Source organism: Propithecus coquereli, unplaced genomic scaffold, assembly GCF_000956105.1.
Source record: "Propithecus coquereli isolate 6110/MARCELLA unplaced genomic scaffold, Pcoq_1.0 Scaffold8, whole genome shotgun sequence".
NCBI lineage: Eukaryota > Metazoa > Chordata > Mammalia > Primates > Indriidae > Propithecus > Propithecus coquereli.
The window spans coordinates 6,112,886-6,136,369 of record NW_012154173.1 but is presented as its reverse complement, the minus strand read 5'-3'; the positions used below and the strand labels follow the sequence as shown (position 1 = coordinate 6,136,369).

General features: G+C 35.6%; 1 protein-coding gene across 1 annotated transcript in view; it reads left to right on the top strand.

Moving 5' to 3' along the window:
* Positions 1-23,484, top strand: part of ZFHX4 (zinc finger homeobox 4) — a 184,140-nt gene that overhangs the window by 25,081 nt on the left and 135,575 nt on the right. Inside the window, exons 2-3 of the mRNA XM_012663209.1 lie at positions 1-560; positions 1,427-1,929. The exon at positions 1-560 is cut by the window's left edge and continues 2,076 nt beyond it. Coding sequence (XP_012518663.1) covers positions 1-560; positions 1,427-1,929 — 1,063 coding nt within the window. The remainder of the gene's footprint in view (positions 561-1,426; positions 1,930-23,484) is intronic.

The following is a 23,484-nucleotide window of genomic DNA, read 5'->3' as shown; positions in this document are numbered from 1 at the left end:
CAAGACTGGACAGCCTCACCCCAGGCTTGCCCGGGGTGAGAGTTACACGTGTGGCTATAAACCCTTCCGTTGTGAGGTTTGTAACTACTCTACCACTACCAAAGGCAACCTCAGTATTCATATGCAGTCAGACAAGCACCTGAACAACGTTCAGAATCTCCAAAATGGCAACGGCGAGCAGGTGTTTGGCCACTCTGCCCCAGCCCCCAACACCAGCCTCAGTGGCTGCGGAACACCCTCTCCATCCAAACCCAAACAGAAACCCACCTGGCGGTGTGAGGTTTGTGATTACGAAACCAACGTCGCAAGGAACCTCCGAATTCACATGACCAGCGAAAAGCACATGCATAATATGATGCTTTTGCAGCAGAACATGAAGCAGATCCAGCATAACCTGCACCTGGGCCTCGCCCCGGCGGAAGCAGAGCTTTACCAGTACTACCTAGCCCAGAACATAGGCCTGACGGGAATGAAGCTGGAAAACCCCGCTGACCCTCAGCTGATGATCAATCCGTTCCAGCTGGATCCGGCGACAGCAGCGGCTTTGGCACCAGGACTCGGTTAGTATTTACTGCTTTTCTGCACTGTTCTTAGCTTCTAATCACATTTTGATTTGGCGTGATGCACCCAGATAAAGTGGTGAGTGCCAACAAATTGAGGATAGTTTACTAGAAAGGACTTTCTCTTTAAGCTGGGTAATCAAAGCATTTGTGCTTCTACTTCAAAACTAAATTAACTTCAGAAAGGAAAGGGTTAACGGATCAATGGCAGCATAAGTTGGCAAACTTGGTCTTCATTCGGTGGGTTGATTAACACATGCTAATTTGCATTAATTGCCTGCCATCATTAGTCATACCTTACAAGGTTTGTAGGTTCTCAATTTTGGTGATTAGTCCCTAAAATATCAAACTTGAGCTTCAAAACTGTATACCATTATTTTCAATTAAATATATTTAAGAAGTATTGTAATGGCTGCGATTGAAGATAATTAAGCTAACAATAATACCATTACCTTATCCCAGGTATTTGGCAGTAGATTACAGGCACGAATGCAGTATTAGCCAAATCTCATCAAGCTTTAAGACAAATTGGGAAATAACAATTAGTGCTTATGTAAGTTTATGTAGGCTCTTAAATTGAAAGCATGTGACTGTTTTGTTATGGTATTGATCAACTTTCTTGCCCTCGAAAATACAAATTTCAGAATGACATCATGCCCAGTAGGAGTAATTAAAGCTATCTGATGAGGGAATTTAGAAGTTGAAAGGGATGATTGTAATTGATCCTGATTCAATCCTATTACAGCTTTTTATAGTTTAAGCTCTAGAGAAAGCACATTCCTTGTCAAGACTTTATTTTACAGATTCCTTTGTGTGTGCTGTGTTTTCTAGTCTCTATTTTCCTTTTAATTTTTTTTTTCCTGTAGTAAATAATGAGCTGCCGCCTGAAATCCGGCTTGCCAGTGGTCAGCTAATGGGTGATGACCTGTCCCTCCTTACTGCAGGAGAGCTGTCACCTTATATCAGTGACCCAGCGCTGAAGCTATTCCAGTGTGCTGTTTGCAACAAATTCACCTCTGACAGCCTGGAGGCCCTAAGTGTGCATGTGAGCAGTGAGCGCTCTCTCCCTGAAGAGGAATGGAGGGCAGTAATTGGAGATATCTACCAGTGCAAGCTCTGCAACTACAACACTCAGCTCAAAGCCAACTTCCAGCTCCACTGCAAGACTGATAAACATATGCAGAAATATCAACTGGTGGCTCACATTAAAGAAGGGGGCAAAAGCAATGAGTGGAGGTTGAAGTGTATTGCCATTGGCAACCCTGTTCACCTGAAATGTAACGCGTGTGACTACTACACCAACAGTGTGGATAAATTACGCTTGCATACCACCAATCACAGGCATGAGGCGGCCCTGAAGCTCTACAAGGTAAGCAGTGACATCCATTTCCGTTGGCACAGATCAGAAAAGGGAATTAACTGTTTCAGAGCTTGGAGCACAAATGTCCGAGTTAAGGAAAAAAGAGAGAAAACAATCAAAGGGCAAGGTGCACAGTTTCTGATTAATATTATTAAAAGCGTTTTGGAACATATGGAATTGGAGACTTTATTTAAAAGTTTTCCCATAGGTCTAGTTTACACCTATCTCAGCTCAGTGGCATTCTCTGCTTCACTGGCTTCCCTGAAATAACTTTTCTGTGTGTTGTCATATATAAAATAATACTTTTAAAACCTATTTATTGTTTTTTGTTTTTTTAAACATAGCACCACTCTTGGCTAAATGTGAATTCTTACAGGGAGCAGAGGACAAAAACAATGGCCTACCTTGGGATGCATCATCTTTTGTTTGGTGACAAAGATGATCGAAACATGATGGGTTTTCTTTTTCTTCTGTGTGTTCTCAGGAAGACTGAGCACACACACCTCCCTGAGCATCCACTGAAAGTCTTCAAAAGTAAACTCTGCTGTTATTTTGCATGACTGTTTTCCCAACTATTAATGTTTTTTTCCCCCCAAATGAGTGTGGTATAGATAAATATGCTCATAAAATGGCGAATATACTTTTATTTTTACCGGGAAAAACTATGCAGATGTAATGAATACAAACAAGTGATGAACACCATTTATTATACAACTTGTCTTGACTTTTTCTGAACCCTAATTACTGATTAATTTATTTTCTGCAGTTTGTTCACTGGATTGTCTTGACTGTCTTGGTTTATGTACAAATGTAACACATTCATTACTATGATGAATAACTTGGTAACTTATTAAAAACTTCTTTTTGTCTAGAGGATATTAAAATTCAGAAAATATTGCAAACCATTAGTCATTGTAACAGGCTCTAAATATGATTACAAAATCCATTTTGCAAGTGTTATCTATTGATTTATACTAGAAATCAGTGATAACTATACTATCAGGAGTCAACCAGTGATTATAATACCTATGGCTTTTCTAATAGTATTTAAAATTATGAACACACAACAAAAAGAGCAGATTGTGGCTCTCCAGATTAGGTGCCGGAATTATTTATTTGGATTGGTCTAGTACTATGTGTTTGGGTTGTTGTTTGAAGTTCAAATTCGAGATGCATATGCTGTTCATAAAAACCTAGCAACTTAGTGTGAGAATTTGTAACATTGTCCCTGTGATACTGGCGCTCTGTGGATCAATAACGAAAGCATTAGATTTGGGTTACACAGTTTGGGGAGTGCAGGCCCTAATGTAAGATAGAAAGATTCTAAGTTGACAGTATTGAAAATAGCATATAAAGGATTAATCGTAGTATAATTCATAGGTTTTGCAACAACAGTTGACAACTGTTCAATTGTCTACTTTTTTTTTCTGTTGATAATTGACCTGTTAAAACTTTTAGAATACCTAGGTGAAAAAAAACAAACATTAAGTTTGTATAAATAATAGATTTAGACCCTGGGAGCTATATAGAATATTCATGAACTGTGTTTACATTCACGCAGCTCCTCTAACACTTTAAATTAACACGTTGTGAATAGAAGATATAAATGTACAAATTTTTCTGTTTTATTAATCTCATGTGGTGACCTAAAGAAAGGTAGAGTGTTGTTATGTATTTTTACAGGAAACGTTATTTAATTGTGTGATAATTATTTAAAGATGGTATTTGGGGGTTTGTGTGGGGGTGTGGGTGTATAAGTGTATCCATTCATTCCCTAAGCATGGATTGACCACCTTACTCTCTGCAGAGCGATTTGCTAGATGCTAGAATTACTTTTAAAAGTTTCTTTTTGTGTAGAGTTGGATATTGTCTTTGAATTTATAACCAAAAATTGAGATTAAAAGCTTGATTATAAAGAGGGCTTTAGAGCAGAAAAAGCTTTAGACCCCACAACCAAAAGGTTTACTCTTTCCTTAAAAATCTTATAAGTCATGTGAAAATTTACTCTTCTTCAGTCACTTATCTTTTAAATACCCAAGCATCCTGTTTAGTGTAGCATTTAAATATGGTCAGCAACAAACAAAAAATTACTTTGAACAAACTTACCTTGAATTGAAAGAAGATTTCGATATCTTCTTTTAATATTTAGATAAATATTTGAGCAATTGAAACTTGGTATGAGACAATCGAACTATATTCTTTTGTATTATCCTTCAAGGAGCATTTGTTATTTCTGGTAGTAACTGGAGAGAGAGATATTCCGAAATAGCAGTGGGCTGAGGATGCCATTCTAAACTGATTTCAGAAACTGTGAGTCAGACATAGAGGATTTTCAAGTGCAGTAATGAGGATATTAGCAAGCTTGGTTGGCTTGCGTCGGCAAAATAAAATTGGTTCGTAAGTAACATTAATTGCTTTTAAATGAGAACCTTACAAATTGGCCTGGGCCTGGAAAAAAAATGATGGTCTATAATATGGCTAAAATATTAAAATTAGACTTAAAATAGTTTCTGAGCTAATGACTAGACAATAATCTGTTTAAAATTCATTTTCATTAGGAGTTTAATTTACATCATTTTGCATCATGAATTATTTAGACCTTAAGGGAAAGTGACAAGTAGCAGTTATGAGACAAATACAGAGCTGCGAGAAAATAGCTTGTCTTGTTATTGACAACATATTGATCCATAACACTGTAAATGTGGAGATGTGTCATTTCAATTTAGATAGACACTTTACCTGTTGCATTGTCAAACTGAAGCAGTATTACCTAAAAGTGTGTGTTCTTATTCTAGTTTAAGGAGGTTAAAAGTTAAAGGTTAAGGGTTAGCTTAAAAGCATCATCTGCCTAGCTGCTTAACTTTAAACTGATCAATTTAATGAAAATCTGTTTTACAGATGTTGTTTTAATGTATTTGGCAGGATTTAGGCAGCTTTAACATTAGACGTATGCTAGTAAAAATTATTTCTTTATTTGACCAGAACAACACCTTTCCTTTTATGTTTAAGGTAGAAGGCTTGTGGGTTATGGTATTTTGGCAAAGAACCCAGAGGCAGAATGTGTTGATGATCTTTCCATATGGACTCAAAAAAAAGAATACCTTTATGTCTATTGCTAACGATGACTGCAAAAACAAACAAAGCTGTATTCATTTTTTGGCAGTGTTATTTTCCTTAGAATTTTTTTTTAAAAGCAATTTTGTTACTATTAAAAAAAAAATCTTACTCATTTCTTCAAATGGAATTCTCTGAAGTGCTAAGCACTATTACATTTTGGTTTTTCCTCCAAAAATTTTAATGATGAAGCAAAATTGGTCTAGGAAAATAAAATAATAAAATGGAACTGCAGATTGCTCATCATCTTTACTTTTAATTTATGACTGTATATTTAAAGTGAGGTTAATAAATATGAAATGTATAGATAGCTACAATTGATCTTGCAAGATAAATATATGTATGTGTGTGTATGTATATATATAAAAATATACACAGAGTGGTTTTTCAGTGAAGCCATTTATTAGATTTAATCACATTATGAACTAATGAATAAAGTGAGAAATATATTAAAGAAATCTTTTTATTTCCCATCCTCATTTTTAAAAAATGCATTGCAATTTGCTCTTCCCCCTTAAATGATCCCAAACTTTTTCTAAAGAGCCCAGTAAAGAAACTTTTTCTAAAGAGTTCAGTAAAGATATAAAAAGAACCACTTAGCACTCACTACACATTCAAACTGAGGAAGAATAAGTAAGACTGACAGTATTTCAGATTTACAGTTGAGTTGAGTTTGTTCCTGGCTCAGTATGGCCAAGACTTTTCTGACCAACTGATTGGTCTAACCACCTGTATGCAGGGCACACAAACACTCTCGCTGCACCTGCACTTTGGCTGCTCTTCTCATATTAAATGTATTTTTAAGTGAGGTGTTCACAGCTTTGCTGGTTCGAAATCAATAGCTTAATTATACTAGCTTTTTTTTCCTTCCTGCATCTGCTAGGAAGCAGAGTAGTCTGTCTGAATTCCATGATGCCATTTTCATATTTGGATTTCAAATTGACTGAGAGCAGTGAACAAATCGCCTGTCTCCATGGTGAGCAAAAGAACACACCTGGGATTTAGTCCTAGGTAACTTTTAGTGTAACATTCCCCCAAGGAACATTTTTGGGGTCTTCTCATTATCCATATCCATGTCAGGGATAAAAGAATCTAGTTTAAAATCTAAAATTGAAGATGTGGGAGAGGGCCACAGAGGAGGATACAAGGAGGAACATTGGGAAAATTACATGTAAAGGAAATAAAGAATGGAATAATTAGCTCCACCTACCTTTTGTGGTATTTTTTCTGTTTTTTTTTTTTTTTACTAGGAGGAAATAATAACCCAATCAGTTTGGAATTAACAAAGAGTCACAGGTATTTTCATTTCAATAGGCCTGAGTCCAACTTTGCAATTTAAAATCAAATATACCAGATATGTACCATTTCAATTATTGAACTGTCATTGTCTCGGTGTGATGGTAAAAGAGGTCAGGAGATTGTGTGGTATACATTTACATAAAAGTCATTGTGTAAGAGGAAATTGGAATATGTGTGTGTATCTAAGAAACCAAAACAGGTTTTTCTTAATCTTATTCTAGTCATTTGTTTAGATGAAGAAAGCTGTTTTCACAGATAAACAAAAGTTATTTTTTTCTGTTGCTAAACATTAACGTGAGTATGGAAATTTGTGCACTTTTTGTATTAGTTTCAGATTTATGTTCATTTCAAGGTTGAAATGCAATGTGAAATTTAATTCCAGTTGCAGGATTTGTTTTAAAAAAGTAATCACAATTCAAATTATTCTATTGTATTTTCATATAAAAAAGACAAGGTAGAGATTGAAAAAAGTTTCTTTAGTAGAACAATATATACTTGAATAATACTAATAATTAGTACATACACAGATTGAATAAAGAGGAGGTGTTTGTCTAATATCAACTAATAAATCACCGGCATTTTCAGATTAAATGTAATTGGCCAACCTTATCAACGACGTCTACTTCTGTTTTTAAGCTTGACATTTGCTGAAGCACAACCATGTGTCATAACGTGGCTTCTTCAGTGCAAATACGGACCTTCTTACCGCATTCTCATATCAAGTAATATTACATTATGAGCTGAGAACTCTCTTTGTATTCCATCAGAAAAGAAAATGACCAAAGAACTATCTACTAAAATATAGAAAGATAGATAGATAGATATCAATCTCTAGAAAGATTGATTTAGATCAGGCATTAGTAACTTATTACATCCATGTCAGGACAGACAAAGTGATTTTTGGTGTGTGAAATTGTTGTCAAATCAAGATAAAAGTTTAAAAAAGCCATTGGAACCTTCCTATTTGTTTTCTGCATCTTTCCTTAACAAATGCTACTGCTTCTCTATATGTCAGGCCCATGTTACTATGCTGTTCTCTGTTTTTCTGAAATCCTTGGCTATTTTATACTACCCAGATCAGAATTCTCTTCATGGCAATAGTCCATGTTACAGGATTACCTATCTAATTCCCCACAGAAAATTAGCATTCCTTTAATTAAGGGGAATGAAGCCTTTTTATAAAATCAGAATAGTGCATCCATCCAAAAGTGTAAATGACTTTCAAGTCTTTTTCAGAGTGCATTTTTTTTAAAGGAACTGCTTAATCTGGAGGAATTTCTAATGTTTTTTTGGGGGGGCGATTATGTGAGGGATTGGGGTCAGGTAGGGCAATACCCCTACATAAGAACTTTCTTCATTGACTCCTTCTAAACATACACACACACACACACACACACACACTCACCACCACCACCACCACCAAACCCCACCTCAGAAACGGAGTCAACAATTTGGCACCACCATTCACTTCAGGAAAATGTCAACTCATACTTTATGATTTACATTACGTTGGTTGTATAACTTGTGTTCATTCTGTCTCATGTGAAGTATAGGTATGATTTAACCAAAAGTGATAAATCCCTCATTTGTCACCCACCCTAAGGTCATTTAGGTAATGCAGACAAAGGTGCTATTTCATAATTAACGTGCTCTCCTTGTGTATTTTTTTGGCTTAAATTTAATAGTCCCTGTCAGCAGAGCTTGCTTAAAATTGCTGAAATGTTCAAATGGGTGCTGGGAATGCCATGCAGTAATGCAGCCAGAGTCATATGTTAACCAGGCCTTGTGCTGCTGAAAGGGTCTTGGCCCTGGGTGGAGTGAGGAGGAGCTGGCATGTGTATAATGACCACAGTTCTGCTTCCAGAACATCTGGCCTTCCTGAGTTCTACTGGAAATGCTTTACCAAGTTTGCTTTGAGTCTGAGCCTATGCTCAGGCTGAGTTCAATTAGATTTGGAGATTTGTTCATTATTCAGATAATTCAAGCCTTAAAAGGCACTTTTCCTCCAAATTATCAGTGTATTCCAGGAGAGCATAGGAGGATATGATTTATTCAAAAACTGAAGAGCAACAATGGAGATGTAGCCACCTATAACCATTAGGAAACACCTTCAAAGATTCTATGACCTAGGAGTGTGATTGGGCCTAAGTTCTGCTTGCAGATTACCCAGGTGATATCCCAATTTGTACTTCCCATAAATACAGAAACAATTTATTGAACACTTACTATGTCACAGGTTTCGAAATGTCTGTGTACAGTGGTTGTGTCCCATTATTGTGGTGGGATATAAGCCATCTTCCTAAATGCTGCTCAGAGACAAAGAGATTTCTAAGGTGAAGCTTCCTAATTCACTCTGCTCTCCAAAACTGCGTGCTAGATTTGGTGGTTAGATGTCAGGGGCATTAATAAAATTAAAAGTTAAATCCATAGAACTAGTCATCAAAAGTTTCCATGCTTTTTTTCAACAATGGTTAGTCAAAGGGCTGCTGGTGACTGGCCTCTAGAGTCACCAGCAGATATAGTATAATGTCATGCGTGTGTTGCGGCTTATTATTACTGCCCTATTGCATAGCAAGAATTTATTGATTAGTTTGGGACAAGGATTATCGTGGGAATTTGAGGGCCCAATAGAGCTTTTCTATTAGTTAGAACATTTATTATATGTCATTTTTCAAACTTGAGGATGATGCTATTAATGCATTGGCTAGAAAATGAAGAAAAAAACTACTTAATAAAGAATACCAAATGTGTCAAATCACAACTTCTGTCAACCTTTTAAATATCCAGGATGCTAATGTAGTATGATTCTTGGAGAATCTCTGTAAATATAGTTTACCATACGGTCAGTGAGAGTTCTACCTAAAGATACATTATTGTAATAGCTAGTTACACTGTTATTATCACTAATAACAGTTGTGCGTGATGGTGTTTTGCTTCACTTGGTTTTATAACTTTTTATGAATATTTTACTTTTCTTATCTTTAAGTAAAAGGACTTCTGTAGTCTTGAGCTTATGTACATTAAATATGCATATGTAAATTTAAAAGTGTATGAAGACCATATTCAGATTTTGAGTCAGATTTTCTTAAAGCCTTTATTTCACTGGATGTATTAGCATAGAATACACATTTCTTTCTCCTGATGCTTAAGGAATAAGTGTGATGGCTATATTTGCCCATAGACCTAATTTTTAAGGAGTAGTGCAGTGAAAGGTTAAAGTTGGAGAATTATTTATTTTTTGATATCTGTTGATACAATTAGTGGAATACAGGGCTGAGGATGGAAAGGAATGAGCTATTGATAGACCCACTGTATAAGCTGATTTCAGTTTGGGAGGAAGACTTTTAAAATTTTAAATTATTGATTTTTAGTCTGTGATTATATGTCCTGTGGCAACAAGAGTCTCATTTATAGGTAGAGTAGGCAATCAACTGTCTATACATAACTTATGGGATATTGGGAAGAATTTTACCAAAAATGTCCCTTCTTCTCATGCAAGATACTCTATAAATGGTAAAACCATACTGCCAATTGACTTATCTATTTATTGCCTTTTACGATGGTATTACTTTTTGGAGAAAATGTATACTGACAATGGTCATAAGTTAAACTCTTTATGTACATTACTTCTTTTACTCTTCCTAACAGTTATATGCTATTATTCTCATTTTGACATATGAGGAAACTGAGATTCAGAGAAAAACCCTTTATTGGAATCCTTACAGATAGTAAGAGAATGTGTTGGAGTTCTAACTTTGGCCTCTTTTCAGCCCATGCCCTAGCCTACATTATGAGGCTTTGTTACTGTAATAAGAAAAACTTTTTGTATTTGAGGCTGGGAATAACAGGATGTGGGAAAGGAGGAGAAAGGCTGGGGACCTCAGAGGCAAACTTTACAATGTTGTCTAGGGCTTTCACTTCTTCAAGCTAGCAGGTTTCCTTAAAGATATTGCAGATGCAATGAGAGCTGGTCAATAGCTTTGCACACTACTGGAATGATGAAATTAAACCTATTGGGTCTTCTATGAGTTGGAAGGAGAAACTGTTAGTTAAAATTGTTACCTGCATATTTCCTGTGATAACAGAATCTTTTCACTTTGAAAACTTCCTTTTACTGACATGTTTAGGTGTTTGGTATATTAAATAGAAAGAACTAATAGAATATTTATCACTTCTAGTGCCTGAGCTCTCAGTGCTTGCAAGTTAAGCACCTTTGGAAACTGCATTAATTCATTCAGGTCACCAGGGTACCTCAGCAGTAATGTACTAAATGATACCCTGCTGACCTGAAAGAGGGAAGGTGCCTCCCTAAGCTTTTAACTTACTTACTATGCAGTAACAACTAAAGCACAATCTACTCACTGGCCATAACCTTAGTCTCCTTCTCTCTCCTTTTTCTAGCATCCTTATAACTGCTGGAGGAAGTCCTCTTCACTTGCTACTTACTAGAATTTTTAAAGATCATCTTATTTTGAATTATAATTTTTTTTTTTTACTTTTGTCTTTCACTTCTTACTTTGATCCATTTTAGTTACAAGATCCCAGTAATTTTCTTTCCAGTGTTAATGCACTCCTTTCCTCTCTCTTTCCTCCTCAAAAATTTTGGTAATGATTTCAGTGTAAAGCCCAAAGTCTTGTTAGAGCTATTTACATTGACTAAACGTAGAGATGTTTGGGGAAATCTTGCCCCCCTGAATCTGACTACCTGATCCTGCAAAAACTGTCAGTTATTGACATTGCTGCAGTTGACCACATTTATTAATGAAATATTCTTTCATTGGAAAGTAAGAAAAATCTTAGTTTCGACATGACAGAATTGCTAACAATATAGAAGCTCCCAGTAACTATAGCTGTTGTGTGTAAGCACTGAAGGCATTTTGATGGCTATAATGTGTGATATTTTTCAAAGACTTTAAATATTTCTAACTATCCATTTGGCAGGCCTGAGAATAACACTAGTATATGTCCTTAGGGGCTAAAATCATTCATTTTTCAATTGCAGAAAATCAGATAGCAAGTCTAATTGCCAGCACCTCTGAAAGAGTCAGTATACAAGGCATCTCCTTTAAGTTCAACATACATTCAGCACTTGTCACTGAGTAACAGAGTAGGTGGCATCAGTGATGGGGGAGGGGAAATAATTCTCAATTTCTACACCAAATAAACAGCATTGTTTTTTGAAAAAGATTAACATGGTAAAATGGGAATTATGCAAACACCAGAATTTGCTTTTTGGAATTTATTGTATTGGGTGGATTTATATCACATAGTACTTTAACAGGGAGAAAACCCTCTCCTATTTACTATGTGATGCTAAATGTTACTATTTTTTTTAAACAGAAACTCCTCAATGTCTTTTGAGAAATAATTGGGCTAAAAAGCAAGTTCTGATTTATTATTTTGTTTATTATGATTTGTATTAGAAAATTAAGTAATTAAAAGAAACACATTTAGATGGAAGAGCAGTGTCAAATTTTTCCATGATGAGTATTTCCTGAGAAGATACTCCCTAGTTTCATAACTAAATTCCTTAAAAATAGATGCAAGGGGAATTCATAAATAACTTTTTTTTCAGAGAAAAACAGTCTCTGTAATATTCTCTAAATATTAGAAAAACTAAAATGGGATTTTTTTTGAAGAACTATTAGCTTTTGGAGCATTCCTTCTTAACGTGAAGGTAGAGTACAATCTTTAAGTCACAAATAAGAAAATGTCTTCCTAGTTACCCAATTGTTCAATTTTGTCAGCATTTGTTTAGATGAATCTTTCAGAATAGACTGTCAGGTATAATATTTACTTATAAGTTCCTGTTGCATATAATAGGTCATTTTTTTTTTCCTTCCTGTAGAACTGTGGCCACACCTTTAATTAGAGTAGTTTGAAAATTTATTGGGAAACCATTGATACAGAAGTACATTGAAATTGATTATATAATTGATTACATATATGGATGTGTGTACATATATCCATTTCTCCAAAAAGTGAATAATTTAGTTCTTTTAGTGGATGAAGAATGTGGATCTATTCAGATCAAATATATTAGGTGATTAAAAGGGACAAATGCCAATACCCCAATGATGTTTTCCGTACATATCCAAGGAGAACTACTTATACTTATTTTGCTCAAACATTGGAACAAATTGCATGCATAAGTGTGTGTGTGTGTGTGTGTGAGAGAGAGAGAGAGAGAGAGAGAGAGAGAATACAATATATTAAAATGTATTAAAAATTGATGAAGATTATGAGGTTAATCATTAATGCCCTTATTTTGTTTTAAAGTAGATCGCAGAAATCTCTTCCTGTGCATTGTAAGTGTTCTCAGTCCCTAGAGATAATAAACCTTTGATGATGTTGTGCAAGACTCGTCAACGAGTATTGAGATCAGTTCTGTATGTACACATGACTAATCAAAGGTTCAGGAAACAGGATATGATTTGGTAAAAGTGATAGGTTCTTCAAAAAGTAAATGCCCTCACTAATTGTGGGAGTACATTAAGGCTTTTTTTGCCTACAAAAGGCAAGTCCTGCTCCCAACCTTGGAGTAAGTATCCTTTTGCAAAGGCTTTCGCACTAAGTCTTTTAAAAAGTATTTCTAAAAGCAAAGGTTTTCTTAAATTAATGTCTACCTAATTAGTACTTTATTCTTTCTTTGGTCTTAAAGTCACAACATATGCTACAAGATTCTTAGACTCAGAGATATTCTTGAAATTCAGGGAATTAGGTAACAAATATCTTCTTAAATTGACCAACTGTCATATGTACACAGTGGGAAAATGATGGAATAAGACAGCAATCTCAATATTCAAGCATGTAATTATATGGGGAAATGTGACTGAAAGATTCAAGAAAGCAGTTCTTTATGAGAAAGGAAAGGAATTATAAAGTTATAAGCTATAAAATCTACCATGTTAGCAGTGCCATGTTGAGGCCATTGTCTTCTGCTTTGTTGCTGCTTTTTTTTAATTTGCAACTTTATTGAGATATAATTCATGTACCATGCAATTCTTCCATTTAAAGTATACAATTCAGTGGTTTTTATAATATTCACAGAATTATGCAGCCATTACCACGATCGATTTTAGAATATTTTCATCATTTCCAAAAGAAATCCTGTAACATTTTATCTGCCCACCCCCATCTCCAACCCACCCTCCCGCGGCCCTAGGCAATCACTAATTGCTTTCTGTCTCTACAGATTTGTCTGTTCTGGACATTTCATATAGATGGAATCATAGTATGTGGTCCTTTGTGACTGGCTTCTTTCAAAGCATAATGTTTTCAAGATTCATCCATACTGTAGTATGTATCATTCACTTCTTTCTATTACCAAATTTCTATTGTATGGGTATAGTATATTTTATTTATTCCCCATCATTGATGGACATTTGGGTTGTTTTTACTTTTTGGCTATATGGATACTGATGCTAGGAACATTGTACACACGATTTTGTGTAGACATAAGTTTTCTTTTATCTTGGGTGTGTACCTAGTTGTGGAATTGCCAGATTGACAATTTCTGATATTAACTGGATTCTCAATACTGCCAGTCAATTCTTATTTTGTACCTGGTCAGCTCCTTCTCTCTTTTCTTTTAAAGAATACTTGAAATTTTTACCACTTTCCAAATGCCTCTTATTCATCTTTTACTCCCTTCTGACCAACTAGCTCAGTAAGAAAATCTATACTAATATTTATTGAGCACTTACTTGGTGTCAAGATAATGTCTTCAGTTCTTTGAATATATTAACTCATTTAATTCTCCCAGTAAACTTACTAGGTAGGTACTACTAGTACACCCATTTTGAAGATGAGGAAACTAAGGCAATGAGAACTTCATTTTTCCAAGATCACAAAGCTGATAACAGTGATGATTAAGTCAGGATTTGAGCTCAGGCTGTCTGGTTCTAGCACCCACAGTGTTAAATGGGACACTTTTCACAGTGAAGATACTGCATGGAGAGAGAATACTGGGAAGGGGAGGCTTTGTTTGTGGCAGAAAGGGATGGAAATACAGGTGCAACTATAATAGTTGACTTTTGAAAACGATATATATCCTCTGAGATAGGAAGAAAACAAGTTATGATGAGATGGAGATTTAAAGATTTGGGTCAGGGAGAGGAAGGGGGAGGCGTGACAAATTAGAAAAAAATCACCCATAACAGTATTCAGGCTTTAGCTCTTTTTTAAAGTCTGAATGTAAACCATTGATTTGATTCGTACTATGGTCTTTGAAAAATATCTACGAACTGAGTTCCCTGTATTTGTAGAAATGAAAAATTGGTACGTTTATGACAGCTTAAATCTATTGAAGTACATTTTATTAGATGGATGATCTGGTAATACACAGATGCTCATTTGTCCTCATTGGTTAAAAATGCCCTGTGGTGGACCCCAAGGTGAATAAGACAGACACAAAGGGAATATGATGCAGTTCCTGTCCTCAAGAAGCTCACCAGTTTTTAGAAGCCAATATGTAATACTTTTCCTCTGGGTTTTATTTTCCCTGTGGGTTGTCCCTGTTCACAGCCTTCCTGAATTCCACAAGTTTGTTCCAACATTTTAAGTACTTTATATAACACATTTTAGCAGTGTTTACTCTTGTGTCTTCTAGAAAATTAATATTTAGATTTTCTGTGGTATTTGGGGAAAAAAATAGATTTCTGCTTTGCAGAGCTTTGATAAAGAGTGGCTGGCTGTGTGTTTCCACACCAATAAAGATGTTTCCTGGTTGGAAAGTAGTGCTCAGTAAGAGTATCACTAAAGTCTTCTCTCTCTTTTGCCTCCACCTCTCTACATATGTGATGTTTGTAAGTATATGATTTTTATGTTTTCGTAATGGTAAGGATATGGATAGAGAAACTAAAATGTTTCTTGGTGCTTTTATTGCTAACTGGAAGGATTTTTTTTTCCTTTTTATAGGTATAAAAACAAAAAGATTATTTTCTTGTATGTGGTGTTAATAATCAGTATAAAGTAGTCTTAATACTTTATAGCTATTTCAGGAATAATCCTATTTGATTCAAACAACAATAATGCTTCTTGGAGTTTTCGATTTCTAGAGACCTACTGATCTTCATATGGTTCATTGATAAGGGTATGATGAGATTAGGTGTTGGACTGCCAATGTCCCTGTTAGAACATTACTATTATGTAATTTCTTCTTTCTGTTTTACCATGAAAATGAGTTAAGGGGAAATTATGCAAGAAAAGATGATAAACTCCCATATTATCTCACGCTAAAAGATTCTCTGGAGCTGCTTTCTTGAGTCAGAAACATAGGAAAACTGAACGAGTGACTGCCCAGGTCAGCATTTATGTCCAGGGACACTTGATGAGCTTAATAAGCATCGACGAGGCAGGTATCAATTTTTGATACCCTCCCATTATTAATATATTGAGGGTGGAGCATGGTGGGATGGTGTAGGGTGATGTCTCAGAGAAAGACAGTGAAAGATGTGCTCAATTATCTGCCTACATCTCTCTGTAAATCAAGAAAAATTTAGAAGAAAGAAGTTAGGCATTTTCTGTCTTAAGGTGTCCAACTGACTTTCTCACTCTTTATGTGGATTTTGGCAAGCCGTAGTTAATATATTAGTAAATGGAGGAAAAAACACTCCATTGAGTTCTGTAGATCTTAATTGAGGTACAAAAATAGCTTTGAAAAAAAATTATTCTGAGATGAAAGCTTCTCTTATATGTGGAAAATATTACTCATGTCTTGTCAGCACACCCACTCTATTGGCATTGCATTTTGTACTTGGAGATAACTTCTGCTTTTTTATTATTGGTAGAGTACTTTCTTTTTTAATTTCTGTAAGTGTACTTGGTTCCACACTGTTATATCTAAGGCTTGTCATTCCTGAAAAGCCATTCTTAACTTTATCTTTCCAATTGGCCTTCCATTGAAATTTGCTTTGAAGAGGAATGTAGCTATACTCATCAACTTGAAAAGGGGTGAATATAGTTCATAGAATGTAACTATTTATGTATCCTTTTATGTGCTTTAACTTCAATATCCATTCTTTCTTAGAAGTTTGCCCACAGAAAAAGAACTGTGTATTACACTTTTAAATACCGGTTTTCAAGTCTGCCAAGTGTGAATTTGCAAATGAGTAGTAGTAAGTGGAGCTCACGGCTAAAAAATAAACGTTTAAAGCTTCTGTATCTGGCATTACTTTTACTTTTGGAATGCCTTTGGAACAATACAACAATTTTTTCATCTGTAAAATGGGTTCCAAGTTACTTTTAGAATTAAGAAATGACCATTAACTTAATGGTCTTTGAGAGCTAGTCTAAGCTTAATCACTTCTGTGGTTCTCAGAGCTGAATTTATGCCAAGCTTTAACAAGTATCTCATCTTAAATTGCTGATATTATATATATCTCAAATTGCTGCTTTTCCATTGTTTTGTTTAATCCATGAATATATGTTTTTCTTATATAAACAGAAAGCAGGGTAAAAATCATATATAGAGAAATAGCTGAATTAAATCTCTTAATCGCCTTATTTTATTTACTTATTTGATTACTCATTTCATTTATTTATTCACTGATGGCCCACTCTGTCAGGCACAGTGCTAGGAAATAGGGACACAGCATCAAGCGAGATGGACACAAGCCTTGCTCTGGCAGAGTTGGTGGTTTAGTGGAGGAGCTAGATAAGCGTTAAACCTATAATCACATGTTAAACAAGGAAATTGTTTACTATTGTAAACAGTGATATAATTAGTACTTCTGATTTGGAGCATTTATTTGTGTCGTTAGTAACTTGGGATTTGTATAAATGGAACCCTTCCTCTAATCTTGTAGGAAAGTGAAGAGTTTGAATCAGACCCTGAATTGAGGTATTTAGAAAGGTGGCTGGGGGCTGAACTGAATTGACTTCACGGGATATTGGCTGTCATGTAGAAGGGGAAAAAAAAAACAAACCAAAAAAACAACACAACATTTACCACTGAGATTTTTACCAGGGATTAAACACTTTCAGACTTCTTAGAGTCATAAAATGGTTATGTGAAAATCATTCTAGAAATGGCTGCATATCTAGTTGGAAGATTTGTACAGAATATAATATGGAAGGTTGGATGAGATGAAGCTGACCATTAGATTTCCTGGTGGAATGTTTAAAACATGCTGATTCCAAGGTCACAACCTCTGCAGGTGCATCTCCGATATCTCTTTATTTTAAGAGGTGATTGTGATAATCGGCAAAATTTGCAGGACCACTGGATTAGAAGATTTTGAAGGTCGCTTGTAAATCTAAAAACTCCATGAGAAGATGGGGAACATACTGGCTATACTAATCTCAGCTCCATTAGTATCTGCTTCTCTCCTGTTTAGAAGAAAGAAACTGTGTCTCCTGCTCTGCTCTGTGAATCCCCTCCTGTCACAGGCTAGGGGGATTTTGGTAGGGTCTGCCAATGCTGCATACTCTGTCCAAGTAAGTCACCGAAGGCATCACCCTCTGTCTTGAGCATTGTTCTGCCTCTGAGGACAAGAGTCTGACATGTTTTGATATACAGAAATCCCATTGCAGCAGGGAAAATGGCAAGCCTTTACACGGAAAACCTTTCTATACAAAACAGCCATTCTTTTGTCAAGGTCTGGCACTTTGGTGAGCTGTTGGGCCAAGAAACCACTTTCTAAGTCAGAAGTTGAAAGAAAGAAAGAGAGAAAGAGAGAAAGAGAGAAAGAGAGAAAGAGAGAAAGAGAGAAAGAAAGAAAGAAAGAAAGAAAGAAAGAAAGAAAGAAAGAAAGAAAGAAAGAAAGAAAGAAAAGGAAAAGAAAGAAAGAAAAAGAAATGCATCATGTTCTGCCTTGTTATAGTTGCAAAAATCCACTTCCCTTGTACACAAAGATATTCTCAGGCAGCAGATATATAGTCTTTTTTTTTTTTTTTTGAGACAGAGTCACACTGTGTTGCCCTGGCTAGAGTGCCGTGGCGTCATCCTAGCTCACAGCAACCTCAAACTCCTGGGCTCAAGCAATCCTCCTGCCTCAGCCTCCCGAGTAGCTACAGGCATGCGCCACCATGCCCGGCTAATTTTTTCTATGTATTTTTAGTTGTCCAATTAATTTCTTTCTATTTTTAGTAGAGACGGGGTCTCGCTCTTGCTCAGGCTGGTCTCGAACTCCTGAGCTCAAACAATCCGCCCGCCTCGGCCTCCCAGAGAGCTAGGATTACAGGCGTGAGCCACCGCGCCCGACCTATACTCTATTTTTTGAGTAGGAATCTTACAGACCTCCGGAGAGCCAACTTCCTCAGCCCCACTGGCTTGAATGCTTATTTGTAGCTCACTGTAATGATTCTGCAATTTTTTACTTTCTTGCTATTCTGGGAAGACAGATTCTGAAATTTGTTTTGGAGTTTTACTTTATAACAGCATATATTCTCTCTCTGTTCCTCTCTGTAGATATGGATATAAGCGTGTGTATGGGTATGTGGGGGTGTGTGCATGTGCATGTGTATCAGATATTGATGAAGTATGTGTATGTGTATAAATACCTCTTTATCCTGTTTATGATAGAGACCTCTGCAATGTATGTTGTATAATTTTATACTTTTAATAACATCGCATATTTTCCCCCCAAATATAACATCTAATACAGATGCAATGGAAGCTACATTGACCACCAGTGCTAAAAAGAAGCAAATAAATATGGTGCCCAATCTTGTGAGAAACGGAATATACATTGTCATAATACTTTACTCTGGAAAAGTTACGGTATTTAACTATTTGTAAGTTAAAAAATGAATCTTCGTCTATTTCATAAAGAACTACCTCTTCCATATCAGCTTGAAATTATCGATCACTTCTGTATTGACCACAAGAACTATGTTTTTAAATATGGATCTACTGTAAAATGCCAAATGCCAAACTGTATCTGAGTCCCACTGGCAATATAGCTTGTGTTTCACAAAAGACCCAAATGAAACAACCCCTTTCCCCACAGACTAAAACTTAGATTAATGAAATAACCAAACGATTTGGTTAAAAAAAAGTCACACAAAGTATTTCAAGAGTTTCCGAATAATTTGATGGCTTTGATCACTTACTGATCATTACTAGCTGATATATATAGATCAGTGAAGGACAGAAGTTTCTTGCCCTTCCAGGGACATGCCTTGAGCATTTTGGCAATTTCAGGATAATGTTCAATGAGCATACATAAGTGTACTGTAAAGCTTTTGAGATTTGTGCTTAAGTAAAAGACATAGTACATTATCTTTATGTTTGTTTGACCTAAAGCATTCTGCTCTGCTATGACAGACGTATCATTCTCCTGTGCCAGTACAAATGCAAGGACATTTCATAGTCATAATCTGTTAATACCAGTTAGCAGTGTCACAAATTAAAGCATTAGTGGATTTGTGTTGCTTGAGGAAGCAATGGATATAAAATACCAGGAGGCTGAAGGAGGGGGCAGTTTATTGTAACATAATGCTACATACCATGTAAAGTCTCCATGCCAGTGGTGTGAAGGCTTTGAGTATACCTTCAAAAAGAGTTCAAATGAGTGGTTGGTTATGAAAAAAATACCTTGTTAGGATACATTAGTCCTGATATTTTTTTAAAGAAAAAACTTTTGAAAATCAGCAGAAAACAAAAATCAAAAGACAATATCCTTTTTTCAAAGAAAAAGATTTTATTGCTTTGTTAAAATGTACATTTGTAGTGCAGACAAAATATTCTCCCCAGCATATGAATAAATGTGTTTTCTTCAGTTGTGTTGTTTTGAGCCTGTACTTAAATAAAAAGTTAATAATGATTTTCAAAATACATTTTTACTGGAAATACTGATACTCTTTTGTCAGAGATTGTGGCCATAACATGAATGGACACATAACTATCTCATCTAGAGGCCTATAACTTGGGAACATGGAAATGGTAGTGTAAACTATGGAAGGAATATTATTATAGATTATATATCTGTTTTAATTTTAGTAGGGGTTTGAGATAGTAATGCATTTATTACTGTTGCACATTTTATATTTGCCTAGACATTTAAATGCTTTTTCATATTTTCCCTTTTTAGCTTGTAATATAGATGGATATATTCTGAGAGAAAGTTATAAGGAATAATAATTATAGAGAATGAGAACCCATGGTTAAAATTATATGCACATCGAAGTACAATAAGAGTATTAAAAGTATTTCATCCCATTTGTAAAATATCTTCCATGACTATGAAAGGGCAATATTTTTCCAATTATATCTGCTTTAGCCTGCAAATGGATTACCTTATAAAAACTCTTATAAAGCAAAGAGTCCAAAAATAATTGAAAGTGTGAGAACAGATAAGTTGGGCATATAAAGGCCCTGAGCAAATTTCTCTCAACAGCCTTCACAGAACAGAAAAAAAGAAGTTTATCTTAACTCCTGCTCAGGTCCAGATGAACATTTTAATGCTTAGTGTCATGATGTTTCTGATTGACAGGGAGCGCCTACTGCATAATTTCTAGCTCACTTCTCCAGTGTCTGAAAGATTACATTTTGACTGTCCCCAGTATTAATAACCAGATTTGATCTTAGGCCTGTCTAAGGTCTAGCGGACTGGCCAGGTTGGCCTGTTTGTCTGTGTGCATGAACTGTGACATGTACCCAGAGTGACAGGTAGGGGACAAGGGTAGTGAGACAAGGGTGTTAACCTTCGAACCACCAAAAGGGACCTCTTCTAGCTGGGAACAAAGAACCTCAGGGGCTGTGGCCACCTTTCTTTTTGTGGTCTTTTTTTAATGCTCATAATATTTTCATAGAAGATGCTGTATTATTGAAGAAATGCATTTCAAAAAGACATAAATTATTTGTTATCTCAATAAAAGCATATTAACGTATATTTGCATTATTGTTCAGAATTTCTATCCACATTTACTAGTGTTTTATGTGGATTGATTTCGCATAGCTGTTCCTTTTCTTAGGTAAGTGACTCCATTAGCTATCCTAGAAAGTGATATCCTTCTTCCTAAAATGCCCTGGTTTTGCAAGTGAATAGCATATAAGCAATAGAGCCTGGGGCAAGACATATTTTAGAAACTAGATAAAACAACTTTTGAAACTCCACAATTCATAATATTCTACCATAAAACATATCAAATAAACTCATTAAGAAAAATCTTGCCTCTTTCTGGGGTAAAAATTCCTAAGAAGCTCTTTGGTTCCTAATTGATTTTCTATGTCAGTTGTTCATTGAATAGATAAGTAGTGCCTGTGATATTTGATTACAGAGCAAGGCACCCATTTAACCTTCTGTTCTTTCCTGGCCAGGATTTCAAATACAATAGAACGTTCCTCCCTGAGGCTCAGCAGGATTAGACAGCTAGCGGTAATCCCTGATAGCTGAAATAGACCTGATAGAACTTCACCTCACTTGTTTAGGATTATGCTCATGAATTTCATCTCACCCAGAAGCATTAACCCTTTGGGGACTTGGACTGGAATCCTCTATCCGTAAAAGCAATAACTAAGCAGAAACCTGTTACTACATTCTAAGCAGTTACGCCTTATTTTTTTTTTTTTTGACCAATATGTAAAAATAACTTTCAGGTGAGAACAGATATGTGGTCTAAATTGTTTTTCCAGAATTTTGCATCTTAAATATATCTGTCTCAAGATTTATATTAATTTATCTTTTTACATATAATTCTGTCTAAGAAACTTTAGGATAAATTCTGGTTTGTGTAATAGCTTTCCAATCCTGGTCATGGTTAAATCATGTAGAGGTGGAAGATAAATGACTTCATATAAAGTAGGTCCTTGATATTCTAGGGTAACTGGAACCAAGGCAAGTATGAAAATCCCCAAACCTCATTTTAGCCAGTGGTTTCCAATCTCTTCACTTTCCTTTCATTAGAGCAAATTCCATAGGTTTGAGTTTAATTTTCTCTCTTTCCCCTCTGGGGGATATGAAAATGAGCTAAGAAATGGCCAAGAGGCAGGAAATCAGTGAGTGAAAAAGAACTAGTAAAAGGTATAGTTAATCCACAAATTGGAAAGTCAGCCCCATGTTAATCAAGAGATGAAAGGGAGAGCATACACCCTTTCAATGCAAGTAGAAGTATCGGCCTTTATCATGGTTTTTAATAATTTAAACATTGAAATCTGTGCCTGACACTATTAGGCCATCAAAATGAGGTCCTTGCAAAGTCACAGGTTTGAAATGGGTTATTAGTGACAACTAACACAGTCTGGGAGAGTACCCCCAATCGTTATGGAAGTGATTACCCTGAATCATCTAGGCCTTTCTGTGTTGACTCTTTAAATATTCATATTCACAACTAGTTCTATTAATTATTGAAATAAGTGATTCTGGTTCTGATGATCAGAGGACTTCCCACCATGTTCATAGGTTTTAGGAAAATGTAAGTTTTATTTGAGAGACTTGACCTCCAAATAATCTCATGGTGATGAATACTACCTCATTGCCTTTGGTACTATTTCAAAGTCAGAGATAATTTAATGCCAAAGTATTGGTACATCATCCTCCTCTCTGAAATTGCTTTTGTTAGTGGCTCTCAAAGGGTTTAATTGAGGAAAAAAAAATGTTTGTTATTATTAAAAATCTTTTAGTAGAACACATACACACACACTAAAAAGATAACCCTGAAGAATTTTTGGAAGCAGTTTCTGTTCTTCACCACATCCCTTCCCTGCAGATTTACTGAGATTGTAATGATAGGCAGCTTCAAGGTGACAAACGCAGAAATATGGTGTGTGCCTCTGCTTTGAAGCTTAGTTGCTTGTAAGAACTTAAACAAATCCATGAGTAAATTGATGGGATTAAGACTGAAACGATGGTCCTGCTCCAATAATATTTTATTTCTGTTTGGCCAGGGGGTGAAAAGGAGTCTGTGAGATGGGGAGTTCTGACTTGCAATGATTCTGCTAAATCTTTAATTAACAAGCCTCCCTTTTACTTACTTTTTGTACAAAACATCTAATTTTCATGGTTTTAGAGAGCAAAGATGATTTCTATTGTTCAATTTAGGTGACATATTATTCCAATTAATTGGAAAAGTACTCCCCTGGGATAGATGGCTCAAGGATGGGGCCTCTTAGACTCTGTCTCTTACAGTGGTCCTGGGATTTGCCCTTTTCTCCTGACTTGATTTTACATATGCTGGTGCTGAGATTCCAGTTCTTTGTTGTACGTT